The sequence below is a fragment of the Vipera berus genome, assembly GCF_964194415.1.
Source record: "Vipera berus genome assembly, chromosome: 1".
Taxonomy (NCBI): Eukaryota; Metazoa; Chordata; class Lepidosauria; order Squamata; family Viperidae; genus Vipera; species Vipera berus.
In genome coordinates this window covers 338,256,049-338,269,328 of record NC_138202.1, presented here as the reverse complement: position 1 = coordinate 338,269,328, position 13,280 = coordinate 338,256,049, and the positions used below count along the sequence as shown (strand labels likewise).

Sequence of the window (13,280 nt, the reverse complement as noted above, 5' to 3'; positions counted from 1 at the left end):
GGGCGACGCCTCCTATAGCAACGTGGCAGGCGCTGTAGAACGGAGCCGTGATTGGCTGCTGCTCTCTATCAACCCGTAGGAAAAAAATGAATGAATGAATAAATCAACAGCGGCGCGAGATCAAGGTATTTGAATACGCAAATCCTTATAGTAAATACCTGATCCTGTCGGCAGCAATTTTAACACTAATGAATCGAACGTTTAGCCCTGGGTGGGTTGATTCGCTGTAGAGATGCAGATAGTGGTGAAGGGCGCAAACCCTGCAGCGCAGAAAGCTGAGGAATCCTTTTGTCTGATCTCGCCTTTGATGCGACGGACAAGCAGATTTGCAAGTAGGATTGACACGTCTGGCTGCAAAAATCCGGACGGCCAATAGATTTCCAGCGAAGAGACTCAGAAACTCTTCGCTGTCATACTCCGGATCTTTGCAGCAGCCCGAAAAAAAAGAGAGACTTCCGGAGACTAGGATTCTCGACATTTCCTTAATTTTGAAGTGTGATTTTATCTTGACCTCTCCTCGTTCTTCTGTCAGGAATATTAGGGCCTCCTCTCTTCAGAGATTTTATTTCCAAAAATGTTTACTTACTTCAACAACCTTTGCTTCGTTTGGTTACTAGGTTAATCCGTATTTTATATTTATACACTTAAATGAATTGCATACAGACAAGTGACTAGTTTGAAGATCAAGCTAACAATCATCAGGTTTGGCATATTGTGTGAATGTAATTCCTTGTCTTTAAGTGACTTGATTAAGCTTCACCCAAATAGGTGTCTGATAACATCCACAATTAGACTGGTTGCAGAGTAGTTTGAGACCGAAGTTAACAAGCGTGGGACTCGCGCCACACTTAGCCAACATGTGATTGGCTAACTCGTGGTTCTATCAACGAAACAGACAATGAAAAACGCGGGCTGATGGGTCTTTTCCAATCAGATAGCATCATTTAGCTCGATAGACAATTGGTAGATTGATGCCATCAATCAGAATAGAGCCGGAAGAGACCTTGGAGGTCTTCTAGTCCAGCCCCCTGCTCAAGCAGGAGACTCTTTCCAGAAGTGTGAATTTTTAAAATAACATTTCTCTTCCCCCATCCATGAAGTCTAGAAAGGGCGCAAACTTCACCCACTCACAAGGATCAGCCATTCTAATGCTTAGGATATTACATTACCTGACTCCACTCTTTTGATTTGTCATCTTTACTATGAATTAGTTTGTAAGTTCATGCATTTTGCTCCCAAGAATAAAATAAGGACCAAACACAAAGCTGCCTTTATTTTATTTGTTTTATAGTGGCCATCTGTACAGCCCCAAGGTAGGAAACTGCTCTGAGCAAGCTATTGACTGCAGGGAAATACCTTGGAAAGAAGTTGATGGGGGTCTGCAGTGGCAGAGTTGTGTGGAGCAGACAGCTAAAAAGCACAAATTCATCCCAAAACACACATATGCTTATTCCTGCTGCTTCAGGATAGCCAAATGGCTATGATTACATAGATGCCTGTAAAAGCCAGTATGACATCTCACATGAGCCATTGACATCATACAAATGGTACAAATTCCATAATTTGTCAGTCATGTCCGATTTGTATTTTCTTTACTTGAATAAAGTCTTCACTTATGACATAATTGCCCTGCTCCAAACATACACAAGTGTACATGACCAAACATCGTAGATGAAGCTACATTAGATAGAATGTGGTTTATTGTGTTCTTGGATCTCTGCTGTTCTTACATTTTGTGTGAATCAGGCCACCAACCTAAGCCACAATTTGGTTTCTCCATGCAAAAGAGGCTATGTGAACCCAGCAATTGGATTTTGTTCATCTGGTTTTTGTGTTTAAAAAAATTGCACGACTCTAGGATTCACGTCACACAACACAGTTAACTGGATCAAGAAGAAATTAAAATGTTATGCAAGTAGCTTATCTAATCAGTGATGGGTTTGGATAAGTTTCAGCCCAAATCCAAAGGATGTTTGAGACAAAGTTAATTTCCCCATAGTACAAAACTAATTATTTATCTCTTAACAAGTAGCCAGCTGGGTCAGTCATACATTACAAAGAAGCTGATGCTGGTACTAGGCAACTTGCTTTCATGCAAAATCTTGTATAATACTTGAGACCATTTTCAAAATAGCCTCAAGATGTGAAAAGCAATCCCCAAACTGTGATTAGAAGTGTGCTACACCTTAGCTGCCTGTTTCTCCAATGGTGTGGTTTAAGTGCAATGTAACTTAGTGGGTTAGGACACTGAGCTTGTCGACCAGGTCGGCAGTTTGGCGGGTCGAATCCCGAGTGCCGCATAGCAGAGTGAGCGCTGGTTACTCGTCCCAGCTTCTGCCAACCTAGCAGTTCGAAAGCATGTAAAAATGCAAGTAGAAAAATAGGGACCACTACAGTGGGAAGGTAACAGCATTCTGTGCGCCTTTGGCGTCTAGTCATGCCGGCCACGACCACGGAGACGTCCTCGGACAAGCGCTGGCTCTTCGGCTTTGAAACGGAGATGAGCACTGGCTCCTAGAGTTGGAAACGACTAGCACGCATGTGCGGGGGAACCTTTACCTTTACCTAACTTCCTATGGGTGGACGTAAACACTTTTCCTGGCCCAGGCTAATCTGAACCATGACTCCATTTTAGCCAGGTTAGTTTGGGAAGATCTGGAGCCTCTTCCTTATTTTACTGAGCACAATTCTCACACATTAGCAGAGCAAATGCTCTGGTAAATCTTTCCAATCTGGTACCGTCCAGAATTCTCATGTCAGCGTGCACCAGGACTGATGTATCTGGCACCAGTTACTTCAGATATTTTGGACAAATATTTTGGACTCAAAGGTGCTCTTGCTGTAATCAGTTTCCTTTCTGGCAATCACCGCCTGGGAGTCTGATGTATATCATAAAGAGCAAATTCTCCTCATTCCTTCGAGACCAGAAGACTAAGGTATGCAAGTATTGTGCAGAATTTCAACTATCTGCCCATAAGAGTCTTTCCAAACAGTCCCTGTGCATCACCATAGCTATTTGGAGTAAGTATTCTTGCTCTGTTGCAGGAGTGAGCAACCTCAGAACTCAGGGTTATGCACCCCCCTAACTCTATTTTCTGCCTCCCCCAGAGCCCGCTCCTACTACATCATAATGTACACCTATAACAGGTTTAATGTAGTTTTTTTTAAAAAAAATAAACTCCTCCCCACAACTAGGAAAAATAATACAGAAGTTCTCCTCCAGCCAGATTGCCTCACTGCACCTTTCTTTATGGCCTTTCTGCCTCATTGTCCCTTTCTTTGTTGCCTTTTTCTGCACCTTTCATGTGGACTTTCTTTTCCCTAAATGCTAAATCTGATAACCTTCACACGGTTGCCAATGCCTGCTCCAGTATCAGATAATATCGCCTGACTGGGTCCGATTCAGGATTCAGCCTGCAGCTTTCAGCTGACAGATTAACACATACTGGGGAAAAGTAATGCTGGAGCAAATTGTGATGAAGTGTCAGTTGTGGTCATGCCTGTTAATATACTCCATTATTGCAAGAGCGTTTTTTTAAATGTACAAACAAGTCTTTTGGTTTGAAGGAAAACGGGTTTCAATACTGCAGCCTTTGGAAACAGGCTGAGTTCTACAAGTATTCAAGAAGCCCCCGTGATCAAGAGAATTTGCACATTAGCCTTCAAACTATCCACACTGGAATCTGTCTCTAGGTCTTAATCTATCCCAGAAATTCCAGAGCATAAGGAAGTGGAATCAGGAAAAAGAAAGGGGATATAATACAAAGCAACTAATAGCACAGCTGTCTACAAATGATAGACATAGCATTTAGACTTTTGAGAGACATCTACAGAAGGAAGACAGGGAGAAGGAGAGGAGATCATGCTTGAATTATCCTTCTAGGTCAATTTGGTCAAGTCAGCTTGCACATACAGTTAAAAGAAAATTCTTGGAACAAGAATCTCTATTCACAGCTGCTTAGAGAAAACAAGGAAGGAACTTCTGGCCCTTTATCTTTTTTCAGCAAGAGCTCTAGCTGCCCAGGAATCTTGACTGTTTTTAACTTTCCTTTTTCTTTGGCTTGTGGCTGTGTCCAGCAGCCTGGGACTTCCCTCGGCAGGGATGGCAAGCAGCTGTATAGCAGCACCAAACATTAGCACAAAAGCAGTTGTGGAGCAGTCCCATTCTAAGAGTCATGGCCTTCCTGGATTCACTCAAAGCGCCGAAGATGGTTGTAGAGAGACTGCACATATGTGAAGACACACATGGGGTCTGGTTTGCGGCCCATCAGCATCATGTCCTCCACTTCAATCAAGCGGTCACAGTTGGCCATTTTTCTACAAAGGGAAGCAAGGCATCGGATTTAGAAAGCAAGGCAATTTAGAAAAATTGGGAACTGGGAAAATGAAGGAAAACTATCATTCAAGGGGACAAGTACCAACCCACTATCTTACAAAACTTTACTCAAAAATAATTTCCTCATATTTTTTTCATTATCAGACAAGGATGATGTAAAAGGGTAGCCTTCCTAACCGAGGAAAGCTAAGAGCTCTGTGCAATTAATAAAATTCTGCAGCAGAATCTGCAGCAGGCAACTTATGACAGTAGCACCCTACTTACTCAGCTGTTGTGAATGCCAGTTCAAAGTTCTCCTTGCGCTTGGTGGGGTCCAATGTGTGGTAATCAAATGCTTCGGGGAAGAAGGAGTGCACCAGTGCACAGAAAGCCATCCCATCATTCCAGCTAGAGGAGAAATTCTGCAGATCTATATGCTGGGGGCGGGTGGGGGAAGAGTAGGGCGGCAGAAAAGAAGGAGGAGAAGGCAAGTACTGTAATTCAGGAGAAGGATCTGACACAGTTGGGGTAGAGAAGCCTGAATTTAAGTATCGGCGAGGAACCAGAAGTTGTATTATGGTACTTCATATGGGTTCACAAAGTGAAACAGTGAAGAAGGGGGGAGGAATTACAGAATTCCTTACCTACCTTGTAGCCAATAGTTTTGGACCGGCACCAGTCCAAGAGGATTTGCTTGATGCTGCTGGCACTGGCAACTGCAAAACTCTGGGATCTCTTGAGTTTGGTCCGGCCCACACTCTTCCCCCTGCACAACGAGGGACACAAAGAGAAGAGATTGCTACTGTTATCTAGAGAGGTAGTATTTTAAATGGAAAAAAACCAGCTCCTTCAACCTGTACCCAGAATTTTCCTATTTCATCATAGAGGAGCTGTCAGAGGTAGAATATTGGAATATTGTCATCCTGTGTATATGATGAACACCAGCAATCTGAAGGAACATTAGCTTTTACCTTCCCATTCAAATCCCTTCTCTCCTATTCAACTCCTCCACTGAACTGGCATAAGTAAAACAAATTTTAAGACCTTTTTTCCTGCATGCTGGTTAGAGAACATTGCAATGATTTGTGCGGTTTTGCGTCAGCTAAATATGCTGCCTTAGTGAACTGCTGAAACTAAAGGAGAAACTATACTTATATTGAGGATCAACCAGTTTTGCATTTTTCTTAAATCGTTGTGTTTTTACCAGAACAGAACTTCTGGTACAGCCTTGTGCTGCAGACAAACAAGTGCAAACCATTAGGCTAGAAACTGTGACCTGATTTAAGGCAGCTGTTTTTAGACAACCTCCGGGCCTTCCCTGAACCAACTCTCTAAAAGTTGAACGGGACCCAACGTACTTTCCAGTATCCTGCTCGAACTTCTCAAAGAGTGCTCTTCTAGATTGAGTTTCTGAGGTCCGGGGCAGGGTCTGAGATCTCACCAGCTCCCTTCGCTTTTCCACTTGTCGATGGACTGAAGAAGGTGGAGAGTGGGACTTTGAAGCCTGGGTTTGTTGGCTTGTGGTGACACTGCCCCCCCCAAAAAAGAGAGAAAATACACTTCAAAAGAACACAGTTGCAAAGGATGACCTATTGGATTCTCCAAAAGGGATGAAATACAATAGCTGGATTCATATAGTATGCTACATCAGGCCCTCTACATATTCTTCACACAATTTGGATCAGTAGGCATATCTGAAATTTGAAGACCATGACACGGGCACTCTCAAAACACAGCAGTCAGGGAAGATATGCATAGTTAAAACAAAAAACCAATGACCACTTACCAAAGGCTGAAGTTGCACCTAAATAGGCTGCAGCTCCTATCATTTTTATTTTCTGTTACTATTTATTTCTATGCAGGGCCCAGAGGCACTTTTGGAAATAAAGTTTATGCTTGGGGGTGGAGCTTTGTTCTATAACATACTGTCTTCCCATTTATATTTTTCCCAATTAAAAAAAAACTGTGCTAAACTCAGTTCCTACTTTATGGCTTAATATGATGTGAGAACCCATCCAAATATAGTTTAGTTAATAAGCCCTGATTAAACAAACCAAACCAATGAGCCTTTCCCCACTGGCCATAACCGCAGCACGAACATTTCTAGGCTCATAACATTTTCAGTTAGTAAAAACAGAGGGCAAATGACAACATGGGCACAAGGATGCAATCATACAAACTTTATGAACTTGGACACTGGTAAACAAGTATGGAACAGTGGCATTGCATGTGACGTTACCACACCTGTGTTGTCAGTGTAGTTTCATTTTGGTGCATAAAGGTTGGGGACCTATGCTTTAACACCACCCATGGACATCTTCAGGATGTGTAAAATCTATAAGGCTCATCAACTTGGTGGGAAGTGAAGAGTACTGCAATGACTGGAAACAGTGCAAGAAAAGGGAAGAATATGGCATAATAGGAAATGGGAACAAGACATTTCATAGTGGTACAAATTTTCCACAGGTAAGCAGTGGGGAAAGACCCAATGTCTATTCCACCCAACAGTATGTCCATGCTGTGCCCCTATTACAATAAAATCCAAAGAGTAAGATACTTGCAAATCCAAGTATGTTCACCTTTCACTAGATTGGCTTCCATAGTTTACAGTCGATGTGGATTTTGTCCCCGAAGAAAATTTATCTGCACAAAAAATTAAATAAAGAAATTGGCTCTCTTCCAAATCATTCTCCTACAGCATTTGTTTTTGAGGGGGTGGGTGGAATGCCTGACTCTAAATGTGTGCGGGGAGGGGCGGGATGGAATCATGCTCTGAATAGAGAAGAGGTTGGAATCTGCAATTCACTGGTGCTGATGATCGATCCATCAATGTCATCCAAGAGGAATTCTTTACTATATAGATTTCACCATTGGATTACAAACCCAGGAAAGGTAAACTGGTCTTAATCTGGATCAGGATATAAAGTTCTCTGATAATTTTCTTAGGCTTGCTTATATTATTAAGATTAAGTATAAATGCATCAAAATCTCCTAAAAATTAGATTCAGATTTTTATTGGTCACCATGCAAACACTTGACCCTGCTGGACTACATCAAAAACTCTCTAGTTCAGCATGTTTAGGACTTAAAAATGATTATAAATCAGTGCTTTGAACTCTGGATAAGCACTGAACCTCCCTACTAATTAAAGTAGCCACATCATTTTCAGATACCAGTCTGAATTTGAAAAAAAGATGGGCCTAAAAAATTGATCCACTTAAAAAAAGTCCTTAAAGCAGCAGCAGCTTTTTTTCCAGATTTATATGGAAGCCTAAAAAAACCCAAGCCTATTACAAAGAATAACAGAAAGGTGCTGTGCTCATTTTCACAAGGTCTGAAGCAGTCCACCTAAATCAATTTTTGAATTATGCAGAGTCCTATTATTTCTCACAGTGGCTATTGAGGCATCTCTCTCAGTGGCATCTGGAGTTGGAGTGGGTGTAGAAGGCAGAGGGGAGTTAATCATGTCAAAATAGTAGGACTGACAGCAGATTGGAGCCCTATCTGTTTTTCCAAATATGCAATGCGCACAACGCATGATAAATAGAGGCAAGTCTTCAATTGTCCTGTTGCATCCACTTTGACATTGTGGAATCCGTGGCAGACATCCATGTCTGGGATCAAAGCCCATCTGTGGACCATTAAGGCAGAAGCTCCATATTCAGCTGATGACACTATAAGCACTATGTGTTGAAATCAGCAAGATGCCAGTGTTATGATGAAGAGCAGCCCATGTCTTCACCATGCACCAAAAGGATTTACCCACTTGCTAATTTTGATGACGAAAACAGCATTGGGCTGTCACGCTGCAAACTCCACCCCTTTTGTTTGTGCGTCATGATATCACACAATGCACAAATCAAAGGGACACAGCTTGATTCAGAAGAGCATGGACTATTTTTATCATTTTCATCAAATCCTCTGATCTTGTGGACACCTCTGCTTCCCCTCTAATCAACCTATCTGGTTTCTACACAGTTTCTAGTCCCAAAGTTCTTCATCTTTCAGTGAGGGGTGCATGTTCTTCAGCCAAACATCTGCCTGATACAAATGTCAGTCAGACAGCATTTGCATTTTTTTCTAATTTTATTGTTAAACCTCTGTGCCGCCTATCTCACTGAGGTGACTCTAGGCGGCCTACAGTCATACAATTAAAATACCGTATAAAGCATTAAAACAATAAATAAGAAAAATGCATTTAAATTTCAGATATTTGAGGGTAAATGCATGGAACCTGAATGTGGAGGTCTTTGGAAACCTATTTATTGTGTCAATTTTTCCATACCATAGTACAATAGTACAGAAAAGTATTATTCAAACATAGGAAAATATATGCAAACCCATTTGCCAACCTGAGGTAAAGGAAGCATTTGTTGTCCTCACTGAACTCACATTCCAGTTCTTCGCAGTGCTCAGGGTTGAACTGCTAGCACCTTTTATATCTTTTTTTAAAAAAACCAAAGAATAAAAAATGTTATTTTTTTTAATGGAGAGAAGAAGAAAACCAGATTAGACCATTAACCCATCAAGCCACGTTAGGTCCCTCCTATCAAAAGGCTACATTCCAACAAGTCAGCATTTGCCCAACAGCCCATTTGATTAGCATGAGATTCTATGTTAGTGTGCAAACCCAGAAAATGATTTAACTTTGTAACCAAGTTAAATATATTGTGGGAATGCATTCAGTGAGAGAGAAAACTTTCCAGAACAAAGCCACACTTCTCTGATGTTTTTATTTTTTTATTTTTTAAAAAAAGAACCAGCCCATTTTTTATATACAAGAAAGCTATCACCACTAAAACCCAAAATATGCACACCCAATTAAAATGCTAACACCACTAAGCCTCACTCAAAACAAACATTTCCCCACAGGTTTAGCTCTAACATCTTTTTGAAAAGATGTGTGTAAAAACTTGCACCAGAAATGGTCCTTTGAGGAATGGATGCAATGGGACACTCCTGGGTTACTGATGAAGACCACTTCCAGTAATTCCATCATATTTGGAGTCTTGTAGAGAACCTCTCTGCTATTCATTAAAGAAGGCACAGCTTTTTTTCAGGGGTTCCGCAGAACCCTGAATGAAAGTGCTGCCACTTTAAAAGTTGACTTACCATATGATTAGTTTCTTAGGACATGAAGAAAAGAGAATGGCTTTAATGAGCAGCGGAGAGGCACTGTATTCTTGTGAAGTTCAAAGCATTTCTTCCACACCATTTCCAAAAGGTGCATAGCACTAATAGGTACCTTTGCACAGCTAGACTTGCAGAAGTGGGGATTATTTTATTCAAGTCATCCACTATTTTACCTGATTGAATCAATGTTTTGGACACAGCCTCATTATGAGCATCGCTCTGCTGCCCACTGGGAGAGTTTGGCCCAATTGACTGTCCAACAGTTTCTCCTGAAAATGTTTCTGATACTCTGGTTACTGCAGTAACAGGCTGGTGGGGCATCCGCGAAGACATGGCTGGAGCATGTGCCTCAAGAGGAGAATCTGAAAAGTGAAGAGAAGAGTATTTCTTGGCTGAGCCTAGCCAGGGCTAGTGAGGAAAAGAGCAAAACGATGTTGGGATCATTTTTTTAAATTAAAATTCTACATTGTCTTTTATTTTCCAGGGAGTTCTTCTTTCTAAATACTATTTTTCTTAGAATAATATCATTCTGGGTGAGATTCAAGGTACTGGTAATGGTGTTTAAGGCCCTACATGGCATGGGTCCGGAGTACCTTAGGGAACACCTGCTGCCGGCATCAACTTCCCTCCGCCCTGTGCGTTCCCACAGAGAGGGCCTCCTCAGGGTGCCACCGATCAGAGAATGTCGATTGGTGGCCCCCAGGGGGAGGTCCTTCTCTGTGGGCGCCCCGGAGCTATGGAATCGGTTACCGGTTGAGCTCCGGATGGCGCCCGACCTTCACTCCTTCCGTCGCGATCTAAAGACATTCTTGTTTGAACAAGCCGGCCTGGCCTGATGGGGGATGGGTGGGGTTTTTTACTGTTTTTTAATATTTGTATTTACTGTTTTTAGTGGGCACATGTTTAATCCTTTTTAACTTTTGTATTTTTGTATTTTTATATATTTGCCCTGTTCACCGCCCTGAGTCCTCTGGGAGAAGGGCGGTATATAAATAAATATTATTATTATTATTATTATTATTATTATTATTATTATTATTATTATTATTATTATTATTATTATTATTATTATTATTATTTAAGGAAAGTTCAAATGCCACAAATATGAGCTTCCTTTAAGCAGAGTTAAGCAAATGACAGCTCAGTCCAAATGGCCAAGTAATTGCCTTATTACAGCATACAAACAACAAGAAACCAATCTCCAACTTTTATCTGACTGTACAATCTCATAAGTTCCATTTGCAAGACAGTGTTGTTTCTCTGGGTCATATATGTGTATGTATGTGGGTATATGCATAATTTTTTGGTCATATTTATGCAGTGTATATTGGAGGTGGTTACCCTTTGAGAGCTGTATGCAATGAAATCTCATTTTAATGTATGCTGATTAGTGTACATTTAAAGTGACAATAAAATTATTATTCTATTATAAAAAAGTTATTCTATTTTGAGGTTATTGGAGTATGTTCCAATGTGGAACCAAGAAAATCTATGCTTTCATTATAGGCTTTCTTTTACTTGCTTAAAAGACATCTATGGCTATGCTGTTTTATCTTTTCAATAAATAAAGGAGAATATTTGTAGCTCAGGGTTGGAATGGGGTCCTTAGTGCTCTCTGAGCTTGGATGTTTGCAAGAAAACGTCTGCAAGAAAACAACCAAACTCAAGAGAGCACCAAGGACCTATCTTTTCAATAAATATCTTGTTTTAAAAATAGATCTGTCAGGACCCACCTCAATCCACATCTTAGGAAATAAGAACTCTTGGATGCAAGTTTAGTCCAAAAGGAAAATGTTTACTAGGATGGAATCGATTGTGGGAATACAAGACGGAATCTGAGAAAAGTTACATTTCAATCCTATATAAACCATTCCCATTCCAGCCCCTCCCCTCATCCATTTGGTCAGGCTGTCGTCAGTTGCTAGGTGTCAGGTCCTTCCATGGGAAAGGGAACTCTCCTTGGTTTTATGGTTATTGCTTTCCTTTTCAGTTGTAAATGAAGATACAATCCAGACCTGTCTGTCCCCCCTCCCTTCCCCAGTAAAACATCCCCTGTTGTTTGAAAATCGCTTTAGTAACCATCCTCTCCCCCCCCTCGGAGAGATGGCAGAATCCCCAGAAATAGCACGTTGTTCTACCTATACAATTATGAAATGTGATATAAATGGATTCTGACATTCGGCTCTCCTTTCAGAAAAAAGATGAGTCCATCTGTGGGGAAAGAAAACATATAAATGTTAGCCTGGTTTGTTTGGATATTCTGTATGAAACCTCTTAAGCAGCTTAGGTGCTTTAACATGGAGTTTGTTAACCCACTCATTTTCTGAGGAGGGGAGGTGTTTCCATGCCACTAAATATTGTATCGTTCCATGGTGTTTTCTGGAATCTAAGATTTCTTTCACTTCAAAATGTTGTTCTCCTTCCACCATGATGGGGGGTGGTGGTGGTGGGATTTTTTCTCGTAGTGGTGATTGTTGTTCTCTCTTTAATAGACTGCAGTGGAAGGTTGGGTGTATTCGTCTAAGATTTTTGGGTAGTTCTAATTCAACTGTTACTGGGTTTATGATTCTTTTAATTGGAAAAGGTCCAATATATTTTGGTCCTAGTTTTTTACAGGGTTGGAGTGATTTCAGGTATTTTGTGGATAAATATACCATCTCTCCTACCCTAAATGGTGTGGGATCGGTTCTTTTTTTGTCTGCCTGTGTCTTGTATGCTTTTCTGGCATCTTCCAACGCTTTCCTAACGATTGGCCATGTATTTTGTAATTGAGCAATCCATTCCTTCAGATCAGGGATAACCGGTTCTTTTGGGGTTAGTTCTGGTATTGGGTTGAAACTCTGGCCTGTAGCTACTTGAAAAGGAGTGTAACCTGTGCTTGAGTGGACTGCATTATTATATGCTACTTCTGCAAAAGGCAGTAGGTCCGTCCAGTCGGACTGCTGAAAATTAATATAGCATCTCAGATATTGTTCAAGTATATTATTAAGTCTTTCAGAAGCTCCGTCTGTCTGAGGATGGTGACTAGATGACAGTCCTTGGGTGGTTCCTAAGAGGGATAAAAATTCTTTCCAAAATGCCGACGTAAATTGCACCCCTCTGTCAGATATGATGCGTTGTGGTACCCCGTGCAATCTGTAAATATGCTGTACAAAAAGTTTTGCTAATGCTTTTGCAGTCGGGATTTTTTGGCAAGGTATGAAATGTACTTGCTTAGAGAACAGATCTGTGACAGTCCAGACTACGGTGTTTCCATTACTTTCTGGCAGTTCTACGATAAAATCCATGGCTATTTCTTTCCATGGGGCTGAGGGGTTTGCCACCGGTTGTAACAGACCTGGCGGTTTCCCTTGCAGTCTTTTGGCCATCACGCAAATTTGACAGCTACCCACATAGCTTTCTATGTCCTTTTTCATAGATGGCCACCAAAATTGCCTTTTAGTTAAGTGTAAGGTTTTTACAAAGCCAAAGTGTCCTGCTGATTTTGTATCATGGCACAGTTGCATGAAATTGATTCTCTGTGTGGCAGGTATATATAGCTTCTCCCCCACCCACGGCAGTCCATCTTTAATTGTGCACACATGTTTATTTTTCTGGAACCATTCATCACTTTCCAAAGATTTCCTGAATTCTATTCCAGTTTGGCTATCTACCTTCGGCTTCATTTTTTCTTGTGCCCTGGTGGTGACTGGTGCTGCCAGTTGTTGTTCCGGTACAAGTGGTTTAAAGTCAGTAACTCTTGTGCTGTTATATTGGGGCATGCGGGATAATGCATCTGCCAGGAAGTTCTTTCCCCCCGGTAAGTGTTTGAGAGTGAAATTGAATCGGTGAA

The 13,280-nt window shown here is 41.2% G+C and overlaps 1 protein-coding gene across 2 annotated transcripts in view; it reads right to left on the bottom strand.

The window, feature by feature from the left end:
• Window positions 1-1,271: 1,271 nt before the first annotated feature.
• The window catches only part of SMTNL2 (smoothelin like 2), a 28,701-nt gene continuing 16,692 nt past the window's right edge, over window positions 1,272-13,280 (bottom strand). Inside the window, exons 3-9 of one of the 2 annotated variants that reach the window (XR_014026806.1) lie at window positions 9,622-9,810; window positions 8,668-8,757; window positions 6,895-6,958; window positions 5,674-5,844; window positions 4,960-5,081; window positions 4,601-4,752; window positions 1,272-4,317 (exon numbers count right to left, since the gene is read on the bottom strand). Coding sequence is in view for 1 of the 2 variants with exons in the window: in XM_081330438.1 (XP_081186564.1) it covers window positions 4,191-4,317; window positions 4,601-4,752; window positions 4,964-5,081; window positions 5,674-5,844; window positions 6,895-6,958; window positions 8,668-8,757; window positions 9,622-9,810 (911 nt within the window). In the remaining variant the exon portion in view is untranslated. The remainder of the gene's footprint in view (window positions 4,318-4,600; window positions 4,753-4,959; window positions 5,082-5,673; window positions 5,845-6,894; window positions 6,959-8,667; window positions 8,758-9,621; window positions 9,811-13,280) is intronic. The other variant, XM_081330438.1, reaches the window with a different exon arrangement.